The sequence below is a fragment of the Cricetulus griseus genome, chromosome 3 (assembly GCF_003668045.3).
Source record: "Cricetulus griseus strain 17A/GY chromosome 3, alternate assembly CriGri-PICRH-1.0, whole genome shotgun sequence".
Taxonomy (NCBI): Eukaryota; Metazoa; Chordata; class Mammalia; order Rodentia; family Cricetidae; genus Cricetulus; species Cricetulus griseus.
This window is the reverse complement of record NC_048596.1, coordinates 73,390,623-73,411,848: the sequence shown is the minus strand read 5'-3', so window position 1 is coordinate 73,411,848 and position 21,226 is coordinate 73,390,623. Positions and strand designations below refer to the sequence as shown.

The following is a 21,226-nucleotide window of genomic DNA, read 5'->3' as shown; positions in this document are numbered from 1 at the left end:
ACAACACTTCTCCCCTCCCTTACCCCCATCCGAACCCTCTCTCTCATACCCCTCCCCCTCTATCTTGCTGTGAGGAGTCTTCCGGGGGCTGAGGCTGCTTAGCTGAAGTGGCTGTCATTTAACCGCCTCGCTGTCTGCTCTGGGAAGATGCGAAAGCGCAAGAAGGCGCAGGAAGCGTATCTAACCTGCTTGCACTTCCTCTCTGAATAGAGAGGTTTCACAACCCCCTCCCTCCCACACCCACCCAGTGTCACCAGCCTGGTGGCCCTGAGAAAGTTACACTGCAAGGGGCCCCATGCAAGAGGCATCGCCATTTCCCTCTTCCACCCTGTCTAGGTTGCCAGAAAATCTCAAGAGCTCTCAGAGACTGAGGCTGGACTCACCGGTCCCTCCCTGGCGCCGATGAGTTCTCACAACACCGGGCCCAGACTGTTGCTATTGGGACTCCAGCTGCTTGGTAGGAAATCCAGGAGGGATGGGGACAGGGACATCGGCTGTGACAGGAGAAACCAGAAGGCTTTGTAGAGCTGAAGGAAACAAGGGCCACTCTAAGCGGCAGGTGGCACAGGAGATGTGGGGCCCAGGAACCTCAGAGAGAGAAGTGGGAACCCACACGAAGTCAAAGCACGATAGCAAGGAGAGAAAAGGGCGAGGAAGGAAGCAGGGGAGGCGGAGTGGGTCTTCCAGGTTTTAGGTAGATGGTTGGCGGGACCGTGGTTGGGGAGGAGAATTCAGGGTTGGATTACTACATCACCACTGGATTAGCTCTCCTTGCTCGGAGGTATCACCTCCCTTCGCCTGAAAAAATAAGGGTACCTCATCCCTGACATCCCAGGACACAGGGTTCTAAATGTGACTGTAAGGAAATTTGGGCCAGCAAAGGACAGTTTAGAGTCTGAGGATGGCACTCTAGCTGGGAAGGGGAGGGTGTTAAATTCTAAAGGTACAGGAGATACCCTGGCCTGGTGGGTTCCAGAGCTTGAGTTCAGCTCCCTACTGGGCACAAGATATGGAGATTCAGTGAAATTGATCTTAGGGGTTCTCAGGTGCTGGGCTGTGAGGACCCCAGAAAAGAGCAGCATGTGGAGTAGTAATGGCACCTTGGGGCACCCTCTTTTGGCCTCTGCCTGGAAACTTGGTCATTCTCTGCCTGAGGGCCCCTTTCCCTGGCTTCTTTCTCATGGGCCTCCAGCTTCTTACCCTTCTTTGCCAATAAGTCCAAGGGGAAGTTGAGGCTTCAGGGCTCCGGAGGAGTTGTCTGTGCCGTGGGAGACAGACTGTGTCATCTCCTGCTCTCTAGTCTAGGCTCTGGAGGGAAAGTCCTGGCACCAGTCCATCTCTGCTTGGGTGTAGGCAGCCTCTGGGTTTGGAGGAAGAGGCCTTGGGGCAGCACGTGGGATGTGGGGTCCAGACAGGAAGCCCTGATTGAGTTTGCCTCCCTCAGCTGAGGCCTGGAGCTACAACCTGGACACGAGGCATGCTCAGAGTTTCTTGGCACATGCTGGAAGACACTTTGGGTACCGGGTCTTGCAAGTCGGAGATGGGTGAGCTGCTACCCTTTCAACTCCCCTCCATCACCAGGAGAGTATGCAGGGCTCCACATCCACCCAGGGTCACAAAGCTGGGGGTAGGGTATCACATATCAGGGACTGGCCTGATTTCTGCACGTGTCTGCTAGGTGGCTCTTCTAGAACAGGGACAAAGCTCTACAATACCACAACGTGAGGGTGATGGGTGTATGCCACATGAGTGTCTAGGGACCCTTTCCCCTCCCCTTCCTAATTCATAACCTAGTTGAGCACATAGTAGGCAAGTTTGGTCTCTGATGGCATTGTTGGTGGTGCTGCTGTTGTTTGAACACTAGGTCTGTGTGCTTGCCAAGCTCTCCATTGAGCTGCACGCTCAGACTTCATTTCCTTGTTGCTTTGTTTGGAGATAGTCTGTATGTCAGGCTGCTTTCACACTGAGCATAGTCTTGAACTTCTGATCCCCTGACCTCTACCTCTGGGATTCTGGGATCACAGGCAGGTGCCACTGGACCTGGTTTCTTTTTAAATTTTATTTTGAGACAGGGTCTTAGTAAATTTCCATGGCTAGCTTGGGACTCATTATCCTCCTGCCTCTGTCTCTGAGTAACAGAGATGACAGGCCTGTGTCATCAAAATAGCTTTAGAGTTGATGACTCAGTGAACGAGGTCCTATGGTGTCCATCTGACAAACCACTCTTCTAGACTGCAAATGGAAAGAAGCTTAAGGTTCTAGAATGTTGTTATTGGGCTATTGGGAGAGAAGGGGCACAGAGGAGCTTCCCTGAAGGGTAAGAGCTGCATTGCCTTGGCAGCAAGGTTTTAGTTTCCAATTATTGTTGGTGGTGTGTGTGTACATGAAGCCTATAGTGTACATGTGGAAGTCAGGACAACCTGCTGGAACCAGTCAGTTCTCTCCTTCTGCCTTTTGGGTCATCGAGATCAGATCAGACTAAGGTTGTCAGGCTGCTGAGCATATTTACCCATGGAGCAGCCAGTCTTGCATCTCTCTGAAGCACTTGTTAAGATACGTAGCCGGGCTTTCATGGCGCACACCTTTACTCCTGACACCCAGGTGTCAGAGACAGTCTGATCTCTCTGAGTTCAATGCCACCCTGGGCTACAGAGCTAGTTCTAGGACAGCCAAAGCTACAAAAAGAAACCCAGTTTTGAAAAAAACAAAACAAAACAACAAAAACAAAAGAGCCTTGTGTGGTGGTGAATGACTTTAATCTCAGCACTTGGGAGAGAGGAAAGTTCGATCTCTGTGAGTTCAAGACTAACCAGGTCTACGTAGCAAGTTCTAGGCTAGCCAGGGCTACCTATATAGTGGAACTCTGTCTCAAAAAAAAAAAAGAAGGAAGGAAGGGAGGGAGGGAGGGAGGGAGGGAGGAGGGAGGAGTGGGTAGGAAATAAGAAAAGAGGGACTAGGTAGGCAAAGGCCCAGGCAGCTTCATCTCACAAGTGAGATTTTCCATCAGGGTTGTTGTGGGAGCTCCAGGTGAGGGGAACAGCACAGGAAGTCTCTATCAGTGTCATCCAAGCAGTGGCTCCTGCCAACAACTCAGCCTGCATGGTGAGTAAGGAGGGAAGGGACAGGAAATGGGATCCCAGGGAAACTGAGGCTGACCCCAACACACCTGATGGCCCGAGTGCCTCCATACTGTCTTTCTGGTGCATGCAGGTTCTAACTATACCTCCAAATACTTGGGAATGACCTTAGTGACAGACGCCACTGACGGAAGCCTTTTGGTAAGAATTTTGTGTGATGCAATAAGGACCCAGAGAGCAGAGCACTAGGAAAGAGAGGCCAAATATGGGGATATAGACCTGTAATCCCAGCACAGGGGCAGCTGAGACAGCTACATAACCAGACCCTGCCTCAGAAAAAAAGAAATAGATAAAAGAGCTGATAAAGTGCCAGCAGCATCAGAGATTACGATAACCCCGATGCTTTCTGTGAACTGACTAGGAACCAGTGCCTTCCTTTTCTTACACAGTATGGGTTGGCCTCAAACACACTGCACAGCTGAAGTTGACCTTGAACTACTAGTCCTCCTGCCTCCAACACAGCTACACAGCACATCTAGGTGCAGGCTACTTACATTTATTTTTAATGTTCTAATAGTTGCAAATGTGTGCAGTTAGTGGGTTGTTGTTGTTTTCATTGATACAGGGTCTCGTTATGTAGCCCAGGCTGATCATCTCTTGCTTCAGCCTCCCCAGTGCTGGGATTACAGGCACGTGCCTCCATGCCCCATGTGATTCAGTGTTTAATTGTAACTTGTTTACTTAATGACTATTACAGGTCAGGCTCTGTGCTAGATTTCATGGGGTGAGGCTGTAAGATACAAAGAGGTGCAAAGGACAAAGCCCAGTCTGTAAATTGCAGTCTGACAGAAAAGATAGTAGTTACGAATGCAAAGAGCAGTACTGTCTATTCTGGAAAAGTGAGGTTTTGATGTGGTAAATGAAGGGTGTGTGGTTGGGAGGGGTAGCCCTGGAAATGTGGGGCAATGCCCAGCTGTGCACAGAACATGTGCTAAACTAAGGAGGTTAGAGCCACCCCAAAGGTGGTGAGCATCCATTGTTATAGAACACTAGCACTGGGGATGTGGAGACCCTTAGAGGCAGAAATGCTTTGCTTTAAAAACCATTTGGGTTACATGTGAAACAAGCCTGTTCCCTAACTTGAATTAATAATAATAATAATAATAATAATAATAATAATAATAATAATAATAAGAGAAAAAAAAACATTTGAGCTGGGCATTGTGGCACCCACCTTTAATCCCAGTACTCAGGAGGCAGAGGCAGGCAGATCTCTATGAGTTCGAGACCAGCCTGGTCTACAGAGTGAATTCCAGGACAGCCAGGATGAAACCCTGTCTTGCAAAAAAAAAAAAATTTTTTTTGGAAATGAAGGAGGAAACAGGATTCTGAAGGTTCTTATTCTCTGGTGATAGTGCCTGAAAGACACATAACATGAGGAGGCCTTAACTTTTTCCCTTTGCTGCCTTCAGGCCTGTGATCCTGGACTGTCTCGGACCTGTGATCAGAACACCTACCTCAGTGGCCAGTGTTACCTCTTCCCCCAGAGTCTGGAGGGGCCTATGTTACAAGGGTACCCTGCTTACCAGGGTAAGGAACTGGAGACCCTGTTGGTAAAATACCTCTGAGGAGGAGCTGGCTTCCACAGGAGCCAGCCCGTAGACCAAAACTTTGTCAGTCAGGCCTGTTTTCATGTGGTCTTTGCAGAATGTATGAAGGGCAATGTCGACCTAGTATTTCTGTTCGATGGCTCCATGAGCTTGGAGAAAAATGACTTTGAAAAAATCTTGGACTTCATGAAGGATGTGATGAGGAAGCTGAGCAACACTTCCTACCAGGTACACCCACACAACAGGATGCCAAGATGCCCACCTGCCAGCGGTGGTGGCACAGGCCTTTAATCCCAGCATTTGGGAGGCAGAGGCAGGTAGATGTCTGTGAGTTCCAGGCCAGTCTGGTCTACAAAGCTACACAGAGAAACCCTGACTCAAAAAACAAAATAAAGTAATATTCCAAGATGCCTGTCTGAACTGGCTTACGCCATTAGTGGGAAATGTATTGTGAGGTGTGTGTCCAGAATGCACAGGCACGGTTGTGCCTATACCACCGGCAACATAAAGAACCAGTGGTCAAAAGATGCCCAGTTCTCTGTGGCAGTTTTTTGTGCACGTCTCTATGTTTCCTCTCCACTTACTCTGTAGACAGGCTTCAGTCTCTCTTTAGATTTCCTGGCCTGTAGCAAACTCCTAAATTTGCATGATTAAGTTCTAAAAGAGCACTTTAAACTTCCTCTCAACTGAGTCCTCCTGCAAGTCCTGGTTCTAAAGAGATTCTGACTGACCCAGCTGTGTCTGGCAGAGCTAACTGTCTAGTTTAGGGGCTTCACAGACATGGTTACTGGCGCTGTCCGTCCTGGTGAGTTAGGTGGGCCCAGAGACCAGGAGCCCAGTGCTCATGGCTAGGTAAGAAAGCAGAGGTTTCATTAATTTTGTTTTTACATCTGTTTATATGTATCTTAATTTTTCAGAATGATTTGGGGCAGGGATGTGGACTTGGGTTTCTCAGGGTCTGCATAACAGGCAGTGAGCTGAGTGGCAATGTTTGTCCAGCAATGGCAACCCTGAGTTCCAGTGACTCCATACCGTTTCTTCCTTTCTTTCCCAGTTTGCTGCTGTTCAGTTTTCTACATCGTACAAAACAGAATTCACTTTCTTGGATTATGTTAAACAGAAGGACCCTGATGCCCTGCTACGTAATGTAAAACACATGTGCTTACTGACCAATACCTTTGGTGCCATCAACTATGTAGTGTAAGTTCCCTTCGGAGGAAGACGTGTCCATGTCTCCTCATCAGTTCTATGTGACCCAGAACTTCCAGCAGTGTAGTGCAGGAAGCCAATGGGCAGGTGCAGAGTGTGACGGTTTATTCTATCAATTCAAGTGAAGAGAAGCATGTGGTTAACCCATGCCTTAATTGCAGCCCCGGGAGGCTTCTGCAGGAGGATTCCAGGTTTTATGAGTTTGAGGCTAGCCTAGGCTACATAGTAAGACTGTGTCCAAATAAACAAATAAATACATTTTTTTTAAATCGGGGACTGGAAACATGACCCAGCTGTTAAAGGATTTGTCTTGCAATAATAAGGACTAGAGTGTGTATCCCAATACCCACATAACAAGCGTTCTTGTAACCCTAGTTTAGATGGAGACAGAGACAGAAGGATCAGCTGGGGCTTGCTGGTTTCCAGTCTAGCTAAGAACACATGAACCCTGGGTTCAAGAAGAGATCCTGCTGCCAAAAAATATACAGAGAATGATAGAGGAAGGCACACTAGGTCTTTTATGGCCTCCGTACAAGTGCTCAAGCATGTGTGTATACACACATGAAAATCTTTAGAACAACTCCCACAAGCCTACCTTGGGCCAAGCATAAGGGTGCCTCCTTGTAATCCTAGCTGCTCAGGGGACCCAAGCAAAGATCACTTGATCCCAGGAGTTCAGTATGAGTTCAGAGAACATAGTGAGACCTCCATCTCCAAAAACTAAACAGCAGCCAGGTATGGTGTTACATGCCTTTAATCCCAGCACCCAGGAGACAGAGGCAGGAGGATCTCTGTGAGTTTGAAATCAGCCTGGTCTATACAGGGAGTTCCAGGACAACCAGGGCTCCATAGAGAGTCCTTGTCTCAAAAAACCAAACCAACCAAGCAAACAAAGAGTAAAATGGGCTGGGAAAAAGTGGTAGCTATGCATTTGGTGACATGAGTTCAGATGCCGAGACTCCATGTGTAGATCTGAGGTAATTGTACGTCCCCGTAATGCCAGCACTGCAGTGGCGAGATGGCAAGAGACAGAACCTCCCAGAGGCTGCAGGGCCAGCTAGCCTGACGACATGGGGCAGCAGCAAATGAGAAAGGTCTACCTCAAAAAAGATGGGAGCTGAGGACCCACACCAAGGTTGTCACCTGACCACATGTGTGCAGTGGCGTGTCCACATCCTCAGACATGAAGCATCCACACATCATCCACACAGATATGCACATAAATAAATGTTTTTAAAGACTAAAGCAGAAGCAAAACCTTACCTTGAAACATTAGTGTGGCCAGCAGGGGTGGGAGCTCAGACTAGTTTGGGGACCAGAGAATTTGCATCCCCATTTCCTCCCATGACCCTCCTGGACATAAGCTCAGACTGTGAAGAGAAGGAAAGGTCCCTACCATTTCACTTTCCCCCTCATTTTCTCTTCTGTGCCGTATGAGTGTAAGTTGAATGTAGACCGAACAGCAGGCACTGTGCCTTTAAAGACGCTCCGGGTGATCTGTCTCTCCTGGGGCTGAGTTGATCTGCGTGGCCATTTCTTTTCCTCCATAGAGGCTGCAGTGGGGACAAGGCCAGGCCACATTGGCTTGGAAGTTAGCAGTCTCAGGCCCTCAATTCAGATGTGCAAACCTCAATTCCAGTGTCCAGGAGAGAAAATGTCCTTAGTGAGCCTGATTTGGGTGTTCAAGGTTCACTCAGCTGTGGCCTAAATCTACTTAAGTGTGGTCAAATGACACGAACACAGACGCTGGAGTCTCCTCACTATGGGAAGGGGTGTTTACTTGTTTATTTGTTTGAGACAGAGTCTTGCTATGTAGTCTTCACTGGCTTGGTATTTACTATGCAGCCCAGGTTTGCCTCAAACTCATGGTAATCCTCCTGCCTCAGCCTGCCATTTGCTGGGATGACAGGCATGTCCACCTTGTCCATCTTTGGAAGAGGTTTTGTTAGGGGAAGAGGTCCCTACAGGGTGGACAAGACATTCTAAAAGGTGCCGAGTATGAGAGGGAAAAAAGGTGGTTATGGAAATGTGTGCCATAAATACTTTGACTTCTGACTGTCCTGGGCAGCACCCTGTGACTGAGTCAGAACTTTGCCAGCTTTTTCTGCACAAGACCAGAGAATAAATCCTGTAGTGTTTTGTCTGTAGATGGCATCTGCCACATATTCGTCACTGTTTGACTTTATATCCTTTCAGGATTAAAAAAAAAAAAGTTGTTCTTAACTAGTAGGCTGAGGACAGGCTGTCTGTTGCAAGCAGAGGGCTGTTTGTCAAGCTCTAGGCACTAGGCATCCATATCACTAGTGAATGAATCTTCTGCCCTCTGGGAGCTTAACATTTCAGTAGGATCAAGAAACGTAATAAACAAGAAAAATAAGCAAGTTTTATAATGCAGCAGATGTATGCACTATACAGAAACGTAAAGCGAAGCTGCATAGGAAGGTCAGAGAGGGAACCTTGGCAGAGAACAGCTATTTGAGACGGACTTTCTTTCAGATAGCCCCATGCTGGCCTCAAACTCACTGTGCAGACAAGGCTGGCTTTAAACTCCTGATCTTCCTGCCTCACTCTCTCAAGTGCTGGGATTACAGGCATGTACCACTACACCCAGCTAGAGAGGGGTCCTGTTGATAAGACTTCCTGGATGTGAGCCTGAGCCACACGGGCCCACAGGAAGCCAGAGTTCCATCACTGTCACAAACAGATAAAGAGAAAGGCTTCTTGCATCCACAGTTTTGGCAGCTTCTATGTGTGCTTTAGGGATTGGAACCCAGGGCCTCATAGTGTAGACAATCATGCTACCACTAAGTTCCCACCCTTGGCTCAGTTTTGGAAGCTTCAGTCTGTGGTCAATGACCAGGTTTATTTCTTTGAGCCATGGCAGCACATCATGGCAGGAGAGCGCGGCAGAAAGAAACTGCTAAGCTAATGGCTCAGACATCAAGGAGGGAAAGAGGAAGGAGTCCTGCTATCCCCTTCAATGCCCTCAAGACCTCACTGAGTTCCACTTCCTAAAAGTTCCTCCAGCTGCCAATAGTGCCACTCAGGAGACCAAGCCTTGGGGAGGACACTCAAGAGCCAACTTCAGCAAATTTGGAATATTCAATACAAACCAAATGTGGTGGCACATGCCTCGAATGTCAGCACTCAGGAGGCAGAGGGAGGATTGCTGCAAGCTCCAAAACAGTCTGAACTACATAGGGAGTTCCAGGCCAGCCTGGATTACATAGGGACTTTAGTTAGCTAGATCTTACATAGTGCAACCCTGTCTCAAAAAGAGTGTTGGAGAGACAGCTCAGTGGTTCAGAACATGTTTTGGAGAGGACCCAAATTTAGTTCCCAGCACCCACACTGGGCAGCTTGTGACTCTAGCGCCCTCTTCTGGCCTCTGTAGGCACCTGCACTCAGGTGTGCATGCCCACACACAGACACATGTGAATACACATAATTAAACTAAACCTGAAAAGTTTGAAGGAAGAAAAGGGAACCAGGCTGTCTCTGTGACTGGAGAGAATAAAGAAGACGGGACATGGCAGCAGGTGTAGTCAGAGGTGTGGTGGTGGCGGTTCAGACGAGTGAGGAGTCAATGTGTAGTGAGATCTGGTCCCCAGAATAAGTCATCAGAAGTTTTGAGCAGAGAAGCAATGGTCTGATGTATGTTCATTTGTCTTTGTTTTTGGAGATAGAGTCTCCTGCTTGTAGCCCAGGCTGGTTCCTAACTCACAGTCCTCCTGCCTTGACCTCCCAAGTCCTGGGATCAAAGGCATACATATACATATGATGGTACCAAAATCCGATTTATATTCTTAAAGAGATTGTTCTTAGGTTGAGTGTTGTGGCACATTCCGGCACTCTGGAGTGGAGGCAGGTGGATTTCTGGGAGTTTGAGGCCAGTCTAGTCTACATAATGAGTTCTAGACCAGCCAGGGCTACATAGTAGTGAGACCCTGTCCCAAATACAGATAAATTAAAAAAAAGAAAGAAGACGATTTTTTCTGCTGCAGCAGAGCCAGACGTGGTGGGGAAGGAAGAAGTGACTGATGGATTGCTTGCTTAGAAAAAGTGACTCCAAATTTCTCTGGCTACAGAGTCCTTTTCCCTTCTGGAATTTCATATATACAAACACCTATAGCTGTCTAAACTGTGGTTGTCATGTGATCAGAATGGAGGGCAGGCAAAACCCAGAGTCACCCCTCCTCAAACTCCCCCATGGTTGCACATGAACTCTGGGATGTACCTCTAGGTTACCCAGAACAGAGTGAAGCCCGCCAATCCAGAGGGAGAAGGGGTCTAAAGGTTGGGGTATGTGCCAGGAGAACACTTGAAGGCTTAGAAAACCTGCTTGGTAGATTAGAGAAAGGCTTTTGCTTGGTTGGCTGGCCAATGATTCAGTGAGCAGTGGAGGTGGAGGCAGGTGGGGGTGGTGGCACTTGGGCTCTGCTTTGAGAGGAATCGAACATTCCCCTTCCTTGGACACAGGACAAACGTGTTCAAAGAAGAGTCTGGTGCCAGGCCAGATGCTAACAAAGTGCTAGTCATCATCACAGACGGCGATGCTAGTGACAATGGAAACATCGATGCAGCCCAAGACATTACCCGCTACATCATCGGGGTATGGTTCCCAGGCCCATGTGGTCCCCTCTCTTCACCTGAGCTCCAGGCTCCCTCCTCACTGTGCCAAGTTCGTCTGACTGATTTCGGGGTGCCCCAGCTCGCCATCTCCTTCCTCACAGGTTGGAAAGCATTTTACGTCCAAAAACGCGCAGGAGAGTCTTCACATCTTTGCCTCCAAACCCACAAAGGAATTTGTCAAGATTCTAGACACATTTGAGAAGCTCAAGGGCCTATTTGATGACCTGCAGAGGAGGATTTACACAATTGAGGGTGAGTGCCAGACCCTGGCAGCTGGTGGGGAGGAGGGGCTGGAGAGACAGCTCACCCACCCTCATGGATTGTGGGCCCCACGTGACATAAGATGGGCAACCTGGCAGGAACTGGGGGAGGAGCCCACAGGCACTCATTCCTGACCTAGAATAAGAGGATTTGGATGATGTCAGCAGTGACACTGCGACCAAAAATGACCAACATAGTCTAAGACTGCAAAGGTAAAACCTGGGGGTGGAGGTTGGAGAACAAAAAAGTTCCAAAAATAAAGGGATTTGGCCAGGCATGGTAGTATGTGTCTGTCATCTCAGCACTCAGGGAACTGGGGCAGGAGGGTCTGTACCCATCTTTTTTTTTTTTGGTTTTTCGAGACAGGGTTTCTCTGTGTAGCTTTGGAGCCTATCCTGGCACTCGCCCTGGAGACCAGGCTGGCCTCGAACTCACAGAGATCCACCTGCCTCTGCCTCCCGAGTGTTGGGATTAAAGGCGTGCGCCACCACCGCCCAGCAGTGTTGTGCCTCTTGTTCGCTGTTCCTACAGATGTGTCCTTCTCATTGTTGCTTTGGTCTACTCTGTCCCTCAGGCACAAACTTACGAGACCTGACGTCCTTTGACATGGAACTCTCCTCCAGTGGGATCAGCGCAGACCTTAGCAAGGTGCACAGCGATGAGATGATGAGATAAGGGTGCTGTCGGTTCAGTTGACTCAGAATGACACTCAGCCTTTTCCTTCCTTCCCTGAGCAGGGCCATGCAGTTGTGGGAGCAGTTGGAGCGAAGGACTGGGCCGGGGGCTTTCTGGACCTGAATGAAGACTTGCAGGATGCCACATTTGTTGGGAATGAACCACTAACCTCAGATATGAGAGCCGGCTATCTGGGTGAGCACCTTGCTTTTCTGCTGGTTGGGAAGGCCAGAGAGTAGCTCAGACTAGCTTTCAAAATAACAGTGGAAACTAACTTTCTCTCTCTCTCTCTCTCTCTCCTTCATTCCTTCCTTTCTTCTTTCTGTCTTTATTTCCTTTTTGAGGGAGAGGAAGGTTTGAGGCAGGGTCTGATCTAGTTCAAGCCTGTTATTTTAGCTTCCCAAGTGCTAGATTACAGGCGTGAATATTTTTGTGAGACAAACTGTTACAGATTCTAGGATAGATGGTATGTGAGTGCCACAGGGCACGTGTGGAGGTCAGAGGACAACTTGCAAGAACTGGTTCTTCTTTCTACCATGTGTGTCCCAGCGATGGAACTCAGATTGTGAGCTTTGATGGCAATTGCCTTTAACTGCTAAGCCAACTCACCAGCCCAGTTTTATTTAATTTCAAGAGTTCTTTTCAGCTAGGCATGATGATGTCACAGGCCTGTGATTTCAGCACTTTGGGAGGCCGAAGCAAGAAGACTGTGAGTTCAGAAGCCATCGTGGCCCAAACAGAGAGATTCTGTCTGAAAAAGAATGTGGGGTTTGGGGGAAATTAGGGAGTGAATTAGAAGATTAACAGTGCTTGTTGCTCATGCTGAGGACTATAGTTCAGTCCCCAGCATCTGCACTGGGAGGCTCACACCACCTGTAACTCCAGCTCCAGGGACTCTGATACCTTCTGACCTCCCAGGGTGCATGTGCACTGTGTGCTCTCTCTCACACTCTGAAGCCCTGCTGAGGTCTCACCCTGCACAGCTCCAGGCTGCTAGTTCACCTGAGGAGTTCTCCCCAGGCTGCCCCTGCAGGCCTCACCTTGATGCTCTCAAGCAGACTCTGTACAGTGAGCCTTCTCTCTCTCTTGCTGCTCTTCTGATGTCAGCTCTCACTAGTGGGATGCTAAAGCTCTTACGTCTCTGGTCTTATCTGTGGTCTTATCTGGTTCTCAGAACCACTTCCATGCTGTTCCTTTGCTGTTGTTGTTATTTGTTTGTTTGTTTTTTAAAGATTATAAACAGATTAAGAGGCTTGGAGTGATTTTCGCCAGGTTATACAGCAAAGAAGTCCTAGGCCTGGGAGTTAAGCCCTGCCTCTGATTCCCAGGGTGTCCTTCAGGCTTGTGCTTCATGATTCACTGATCAGGAATGAGATTCAGCCTCCTTGCCCTCTTCTGTGCTTTTCTTGTTTTCAGTTATTCTAAAAAGAATCAGACAGACTTCTTTTTAAAAATTAATTATTTTTAGTTTATGTGCATTGCTGTTTTGCCATGGGTGTGGGGTCCCCTGGAGTTAGATAGTTGTGAGTGCCATGTAGATGCTGAGAATTGAACCTGGGTCCATCTGGAAGAGCAATCAGTGTGCCTAACTACTGAGCCATCTCTGCAACCTGTTGGATAGACTCTTGAACTGTATTTACTTCTGCTTTTTGTTTGTTTGTTTGTTTGTTTTGAGGGGAGGGAGACGGTGACAAAGTTTCCCACTGGAACTCATTGTGTAGACCAGGCTGGCCTCAAGATCAAAGATCCACCTGCCTTTGCCTCCCAAGTGCTGGGGTTAAAGTGCCCAGCTCCATAATTACTTATGTTTACTTATTGTGGCAACACCCAGAGCAGCAGCTGGGGGGCATGTGCCTTCTTTTTCCTGCCAAGCCTGATCAAGGTTTGATTTTGGCCCCAGCTGTGGTTTAGAGGGCTTCACAGCCTGCTTGATCTGACCTTGCCCACAGTGCACAGGTGCCTGCGGTCTTCTTCACAGTGCTCAGGGGAACTGGGTGACAGTTCTTCTCCTGGGGTGCTCTTCTGCCTCCAGAGCCACAGCAGTTTGGGACACCAGAAAGTGGGTGGCATGTGATCACCTTGGGATGCCTGTGGATGTCATTCAGCATTGCTTGTGGTTTCAGCTTTGAGAGGGGTGGGGGTTTCTTTTTTCACTTTTGGTGCCATCTTGGTGAAAATTTATTTTTTGTTTTGAGACATTTTGAGGCATCTGTATTTTTATCGTATGTGTATGGTTTTGTCTACATGTATGTCTGTGTACCGCATGCATGCAGTGCTCTTGAAGGCCAGAAGAGGGCATCATATACCCTTGTGCTGTGAACCACCATAGGTACTGGGTCTCAAACCTGGGTCCTCTGAAAAAAAGCAGCCAGTGTTCTTAACTGCTGAGCCAGCTCTCCAGCCTAAAAAGGGTTTTGAAGTAACACGCTTAAGAATGGCTGCTTCTCACGTGTCCTTCCCTTCCTTTTTTTTTTTTTTTTTTTTTTTGTTGTTGTGCGTGGACGGGGCTGATGTGGAACTTGCAGATTCCTCCTAGAGTGTTGAATACAAGTGTGCTCCAGCACGTCAACTTTGCCAGGGTTTCTCTGTGAGGCTCTGGCTGTCCTAGAACTTGCTTTGTAGACCAGGCTGGCCTCGAACTCAGAGATCCACCTGCCTCTGCCTCTCAAGTGCTGGAATTAAAGGTGTGCACCACCATGCCCAGCTCTTTGCCTTCTTCTGAGAATAGTTTGTGAGTTACTTATCTTGTTGCTATGACAAAAATCCATGACAAGGCAACATACAGAAGGAAGGGATTATTTTTGGCTCACGGTTTAGGAAGGGACACTGTACACTGGTGGGAAAAGCATGGCGGCAGGAGTTTGAGGTGGTTGGTCACAATTCATCTCTGAAAAATAGATTATTATTTTTCCTTCAGTCCTGGGCCTCGGCATGAGATGGTACTGCCTACATCAGGTTGGGTTTTCCCTCCTTGGTTAAACCTTGTGGAAAGGGTGGGAGAAACGGCTTCAGTGACTTAGAGCACTGGCTACTCTTACAGAGGATTGGGGTTTGATTCCCAACACCCTCTTGGTGGCCCACAACCATCCGTAATACCAGTTTCAAGAGATCGGACACCCTCTTCTGGTCTCCATGGTTGCTAAGTATACACATGGGACACCTATGTATCTACAGGTAAAATACTCATATGCATGAAATAAAACAGATGGTGAACAGCAGGTATTCTGTGTCCATCAGCATATGGCTGGCTATTCACTGGGTCAGGTTGTCCACAACTGAGAAGTTCACGGGTGGTAAGGCTATGCAGTGCATATGGCCGCCTCTCTTAGGGAAAAGGTCTTCTGGCTATTTCCATGTATCTTGGTTATGAGCCCAATGTCCTGGGCTCTCCTCCTCCCAGCAGACTTTGTGCTTGTAACTCCAAGCCTCTCGCCTCTGTCTCACTAGGTTACACTGTGGCCTGGATGCCCTCCCACAGATCCTCGTTACTCCTGGCAGTGGGAGCCCCACGATACCAGCATGTGGGACAAGTACTGCTCTTCCAAGCACCCAAAGCCGGAGGAAACTGGAGTCAGATCCAGAAAATAGAAGGGACGCAGGTGAGAGTGACGGGAAGGGCATCTGCCCGTGCAGCGTGAGTGATGAGTCCTATGCCCGGCAAACACTGTACTGTGTGGGATGAATCATGTTTGCAGCTTAGAGACAGCTTCTGAGGTAAATCGTTGTTTCTCCACTCTCCACCTTAAGACACGGACCCTCCCGGGGCTCAACTCCTCTTACTTCACATAAGCTCAAGCGTACAACCTAGACCTGATCCTGCATTTAAGATAGAGGAAGGTGGACATGGTGCAGCTGAGGGGGTGCATGCTGGCCCTGCTGACTCTTCTTGGATGCCTTCCTGCTCCCACAGATTGGATCTTATTTTGGTGGGGAGCTATGTAGCATTGACTTGGACCACGACGGTGAGACAGAGCTGTTGCTGATTGGAGCACCCCTGTTCTATGGGGAGCAGAGAGGAGGCCGAGTGTTCATTTACCAAGGAAGACAGGTGAGAACCAGGACTCCCACTGAGGCAGTCCAGGGGTGAGGCAGGAAGCTGTTGTCTGGTCTGGGTTATCCTGAGGGGCTACTCCTTCGCTATGACAACCAAACCCTTTAAACAACTAACAGCAGCTGATATGATAGTCTTTGGGGTCTATTGTACAAGGGCCGGTTCTAAGCATATTATACACATGGCCTCGTTTCATTGTTTGACTGCCACCTAAGCACCTCCGAGCCTTCTGTTACAGATGTGAGCACAAGACTAGGGATGCTCCCTCATTTCCCAGAGCCACAAGTTCATGTAAACAGAAGCAAACTGGGCTGTCAGCCTGACAGTGGCATTGTAATGCTTTGGGGGACTTGGCCACAACTTTCTTTTGTGCTCTTCAATGTATGGACCACAAAGCCACATTCTGGGAAAGTTTGCTGAGGTTAAGGGGTTAGGGTACAATCCTTCTTCTTCCTTGAAGGTGTTCAACATGGTGTCAGAGCTGCAGGGTGACCCTGGCTACCCACTTGGGCGGTTTGGAGCTGCCATCACTGCCCTGACAGATATCAATGGGGATGGGCTGACAGATGTGGCCGTGGGAGCTCCTCTGGAGGAGCAGGGGGCTGTATATATCTTCAATGGGCAGCCTGGAGGACTCAGCCCCCATCCAAGCCAGGTAAGGTACCCTGCCCGCCCACGCATGCGCCTTGAAGCCTCCAAGCTCATGGCCCAGTCTGAGCCTTGACTTCATTTCCTGCACCTGGCCTCTCCCAGCTTAGCATCCATTTCTCTCTTGCTCCTTCCCAGAGAATACAAGGAACCCAGGTGTCCCCAGGAATCCAGTGGTTTGGACGCTCCATCCATGGGGTGAAGGACCTTGGAGGGGACAGGCTGGCAGATGTAGTTGTAGGAGCTGAGGGCCGGGTGATTGTGCTGAGGTAAGATGGGCTTCCTTCCTGGAGCCTGGGGACACTGTACTGCAACCCTCGGAGGCCAGCCCTCCTTTATGGTTTCCATGTCTTACCCCAGGCTCAGCAGTCGCTACTCAAACACAGAGAAGAGATTTGAACCCAAGTCTCTCTGGTCCTAAAACCATTGTATGATGTTAAAATCTGCTGCCTTGGGTTCTTGGAACCGAAATTTCTCCATTTTTGAGGTGGTGGTGACATTTCCTGCTTTGTTAGTGACATGGCACAGGGGGTAGATATCGCATATTATGCCTTTAAAAGTTATGTTCATGCCGGGCGTTGGTGGCGCATACCTTTAATCCCAGCACTCAGGAGGCAGAGGCAGGCGGATCTTTGTTGGGCCTGGTCCACAGAGCGGTTTCCAGGCCAGTCAAGGATATATAGTGAATCCTTGACTCAAAAAAAAAAGAAATTATGTTTGTTTATTTATTTGTGTATTATATGTGTGTGTACATGTGGGAATGTGTGCTCACATTCACACATGTGTGTGTCATGGCACAAATGTGGAGGTGAAAGTACAGTTTGTAGGAGTCTGTTCTGTTTCTACCATGTGGGTCCTGGGGACCAAACTCTGGTCATTAGTCTAGACGGTTAGCACCTTTACCCCTACTAAGCCATCATCTCACTGCCAGGTTTCTCTTTTTTCAAAGATCCTTTCTTTATGGAAAAGTGGATCACAAGGCTAGTGAACTAGGGACTTCTGACAGTGACACGGCAAGAGAGTCCTCTGTCCTCTGCTGGACGGTGCTCCCAAATGTGCGTCACAGTCCCAGTGGGGTGTGCTCCAGGGAGAGACTTTTGGTTTTCTGCTCTGCAGCTCGAGGCCAGTGGTGGATGTTGTCACTGAGATGTCCTTCTCCCCAGACGAAATCCCAGTGCAGGAGGTGGAGTGCTCCTTCTCAGCCAGCCAGGAGCAGAAGGAAGGAGTCACACTCAAGGTGTGCTTCCAGATCCAGCCCCTCACATCTCAGTTTCAAGGTCAGCACCACCCTCCTGCTCCTAGAAGAGCTCCCAACATTGGGAGGATCCCTATCATTCAATTCTTGCCTTCCTCCGTGCCCAGGTCACCTGCATGTCAACCTGAGCTACACCCTGCAGCTGGATGGCCATCGGTCCAGGAGCCGAGGTCTGTTCTCAGGAGGGAGTCACGAGCTCAGTGGGAACACATCTGTCACCCCAGATAAATCCTGCATGGACTTCTCCTTTCACTTTCCGGTAAGGGAGCTGATGCTGGTGTTCTGGGAAGGGCTGACCGCAGTGAGAAGCAATGAGGGTACAGGCTTAGCTCTGTCACCATACAGTGTGACAAGTGACATTGACGTCTTTGTTTGTTTGTTTTGCTTTTGTTTTTCAAGACAGGGTTTCTCTGTGTAGTCCTGGTTGTCCTGGAACTTGTTCTGTAGACCAGGCTGGCCTTGAACTCACAGAGATCCACCTGCCTCTGCCTCCTGAGTGCTGAGATAAAAGGTGTGAGCCACCACACCCAACCCCCTCCCTCAATTAATTAATTAATTGGGACTGATTAGTGATGTCTGGCAATGAGGATTGAAAGCTTGTACTGGGAAGCACATTATAAACGCCTGATACATAACAAATGTGTTTAGTGCACTTATGGTATACAGTGGGAGATGATAAGGTCTTAGCACATAGCAACTAGGGTGTTATCACTGGTGAAGTACAGCTGAGGAGTGCTCTCAGTTGGACAGTCGTGGTTTTGATTACATCCATCAAGCTGCTGTATTCTCACCCTCAGGTCTGCATTCAAGACCTTATCTCTCCTATCAATGTCTCTCTGAATTTCTCTCTTTTGGAGGAAGAAGGAACACTGAGGGACCGAAAGATGGTAAGACTGATGGAGGCATGGATGTTTTAAAGGGAAGGCTGGAAAATCTATTTAGCAACAGTAAAGTGAGTATGTGTTACTTAAGCAAGAAGGGAATTCATAGGAGTCTGTATTTAAAACTGCTTGGGGAAGAAGAGAAGCCAGTTTTTAGTGAACCTGTTCCAGGCCCTGCTGGGCATCAGCCCTAACCACGCTACTGCTCTCCAGCACTGTCCAGCATACACTCCAGGGAGAAGTTCAGAAGGCCTAGCCTTGGACCAGGCCTGTCCCTTGATGTTACAATGACAGGGCATCTTAATTAGCCTTCTCTCCCGTGTGTATCCAGTTCAAATTGGAGTGCTATAAAACTAGAGGGTAAAGTATCTATTGTAATTCCCAAGACCAGACACTGCCTATGCAGGGCGAGAAGTGTGATGCCCTCTTTTGAAATACTTGACAGTTGGCTGCAGTTGAGAGGCAGCAGGGTCTGGGGGAAGAAGGTGACCTGTGAGCCTGATTGTGGAGCTTCCTGGTAAAGCCTCAGTGGGTTCTAGCCCCACTGTCTCCTGGAACTGCTTTCTGCTATGTAGAGCGTCTCCTCTTAGCAGGGCTCCTCCAGAGCCAGAGGAGACCTGTGGGGTGCATAGGACGGGTGCATCCCCACCCCCGGCCATCCTGGGATTTGGAGGTGAGGGCAGAGTACTTACCAGAAACAAACACAGTGTGCTGGCTTCTCCACATGCACCTGAGCAAAGTTGGCGGAGGCCCACTATGGCTATGCCACCTCTGGGCACTCATTCTGTTCTGGTCCATGAGTGGGACCCTGTCCTGGAGGAGCTCACAGCCTGCTGCCAGAGAGGCCATGGTGACAACCCTCTTCAATGGCACTGCTGTCAAATCATGGGCCAGGCCCTAGTAATGTGTGCCAGAGATCTGAGGGGGTAAGGCAAATCCACCCATAGAGGTGACCCAGAGGTGCCCAAGAGAAGGAGAGGTAAGTGTTCAGAAAGATCATAATGTGGCATAGGCAAAGGACACTGGAGACTGGGGGTGATGGGCACAAAGGGGAAGATGAGGCCAGATAGATTTAGGAAGCAGCTAAGAGCATTGTAGAAACATTAAAGAATTTTTATGTGAGAAAATGAAATGCTGTACATTCATGGGCTAAAATTTTTCTTATTTATTAATTTTATTTTATATGTATGAGTGTTTTGCCTGCATGTATGTATTTGCACTACATATGTGCCCATGAAGGTCAGAAGCAGGTATCAGATCCCCTGAAACTAGAGTTTTGAGCTACCATTTACAAGGGTGTTGGGAATTGAATCCGGGTCCTCTGGAAGAGTGGTCAGTGCTCCTAACTGCTGAGTTGTCTCTTCAGCTCCTCATGGGTGGTTTTAGTGCCCAGTGTCAGAAACCCAACTAAAACTTGGTGTAAGCAAGAAGGGGTGTTGATCAAACCAGACTAAAGCACAGGCCTAACTTCATGTGTGTCTGTATCCAGACACCTGGACAAAGGCATCAAGAGTCTTTCCCTCTTTTCTCCCCACTCCCTCCTTCATACAGCCCAGACTGGCCTGGATCTTGCTATGATGCCCAGGTTGTCTTCAAACTCCTGGTTTACCTGCTTCCATTTCCTAAATCCTGATTACAGGCATGTGGCCTGTTGCCAAGCTTAGGAAGTTCTCTTTGTATTGTGTGTAGCTTATTGGCCTTGTACCGCACTTGGTCAGACTTCTGCCAACCAAGTAAAAGAGAGAGACCTTCCCATTGTTGTCACGTGGTCATATTCACACCCCTAACCCAGTGCCAGGGACCAGGCCTAGATGGCGTTCATACCCAATATGCATGGAAGCAAACAAAGCCCCGTAGGGCAGGACCAGATATTTAGGACAGGGGGAAGAGACATTGCTACTGCCACATGGACGTTTAGGCAGCTAGTTCCAGCACTGATGTGGGCTGCATGAACCTGGAGGCAGGGAGGATGCTGTGGTGGTGGGCCCCACCAGGCAATAGTCAGGTGTGAAGCAAGGCACTCTGGGAATGTGGAGGAGGAGATGCATTAAAGACAGTCTAGAGCAGGATTTCCAGGAGCTTGAGATGCACAGAGAAGCAAAAGACAGTGGCCATTTGCCCTTCAGATATGGTGGATGATGGCACCCTGAAGCCCTAGAGAGCACAGCTCTGTCAGGAAGGGGGACTAGAGAGTTCAGCCTTAGCATGTGTGGGACCTGGGCCTCTGAATCATACAAGAAGCGACTAGGTCTGTTCTAGGCCAAGATACCTGCTAGGCCTACTCAACTTCAAATAATAGAGGTCTACATTAAAACTGGCTTTTTGTGTGCTTGGCTTTTGTTTGTTTAGATATTCCCTCTTCCCGTCTCACTCTGTAGCCCAGGTTGGCCTGGAATACTTGATAATCCTGCCTGCTGCTTCAACTTCCTAATTGCTGGGGTTATAGGTGTGAGCCATCACACCCAGCTAAGAATGATGTCAAAAAAAAAAAAAAACCTCTTCTATTACATATAATATATATATATATATATATAGTGTGTGTGTGTGTGCATGCACGCTTGAGAGAGAGAGAGAGAGAGAGAGAGAGAGAGAGAGAGAGAGAGAGAGAGAGAGAGAGAGAGATCAGCTCTCTCTTTCCATTATGTGGGAAGTCTATTGTACAAGGCAGGAGTCAACAAACTATTTGCAAAAACCAAAAAAACTTTTGTTTTTAGGGCAGTGTGGTTTCTGTGGTGGTGGCATCTTGTGTTCCCAGATGCTTGGGCTACAGTTATCTCATCTGTGTACCTGGCCAACAAGGACAGAGCAGTGTACAGAGCTTCCCTTGAAGAATACTTCCTAAAAATCTACATAACACTATTACTGACATTCCATGGATCAGAATTTAGTCATATGATCATATTTAGCTTCAAGAAAGGCTAAGAAAA

At 48.5% G+C, this 21,226-nt stretch overlaps 1 protein-coding gene across 1 annotated transcript in view; it reads left to right on the top strand.

The window, feature by feature from the left end:
- The first annotated feature begins 402 nt into the window (after positions 1–402).
- Itgal (integrin subunit alpha L) overlaps positions 403–21,226 on the top strand; it is a 35,636-nt gene continuing 14,812 nt past the window's right edge. Inside the window, exons 1-18 of the mRNA XM_027404566.2 lie at positions 403–457; positions 1,445–1,544; positions 3,008–3,102; positions 3,211–3,278; positions 4,550–4,667; positions 4,785–4,915; positions 5,742–5,887; positions 10,376–10,508; positions 10,630–10,780; positions 11,364–11,437; positions 11,527–11,659; positions 14,912–15,063; positions 15,375–15,512; positions 15,976–16,170; positions 16,302–16,432; positions 17,280–17,440; positions 17,526–17,677; positions 18,216–18,305. Coding sequence (XP_027260367.1) covers positions 403–457; positions 1,445–1,544; positions 3,008–3,102; positions 3,211–3,278; positions 4,550–4,667; positions 4,785–4,915; positions 5,742–5,887; positions 10,376–10,508; positions 10,630–10,780; positions 11,364–11,437; positions 11,527–11,659; positions 14,912–15,063; positions 15,375–15,512; positions 15,976–16,170; positions 16,302–16,432; positions 17,280–17,440; positions 17,526–17,677; positions 18,216–18,305 — 2,223 coding nt within the window. The remainder of the gene's footprint in view (positions 458–1,444; positions 1,545–3,007; positions 3,103–3,210; positions 3,279–4,549; positions 4,668–4,784; positions 4,916–5,741; positions 5,888–10,375; positions 10,509–10,629; positions 10,781–11,363; positions 11,438–11,526; positions 11,660–14,911; positions 15,064–15,374; positions 15,513–15,975; positions 16,171–16,301; positions 16,433–17,279; positions 17,441–17,525; positions 17,678–18,215; positions 18,306–21,226) is intronic.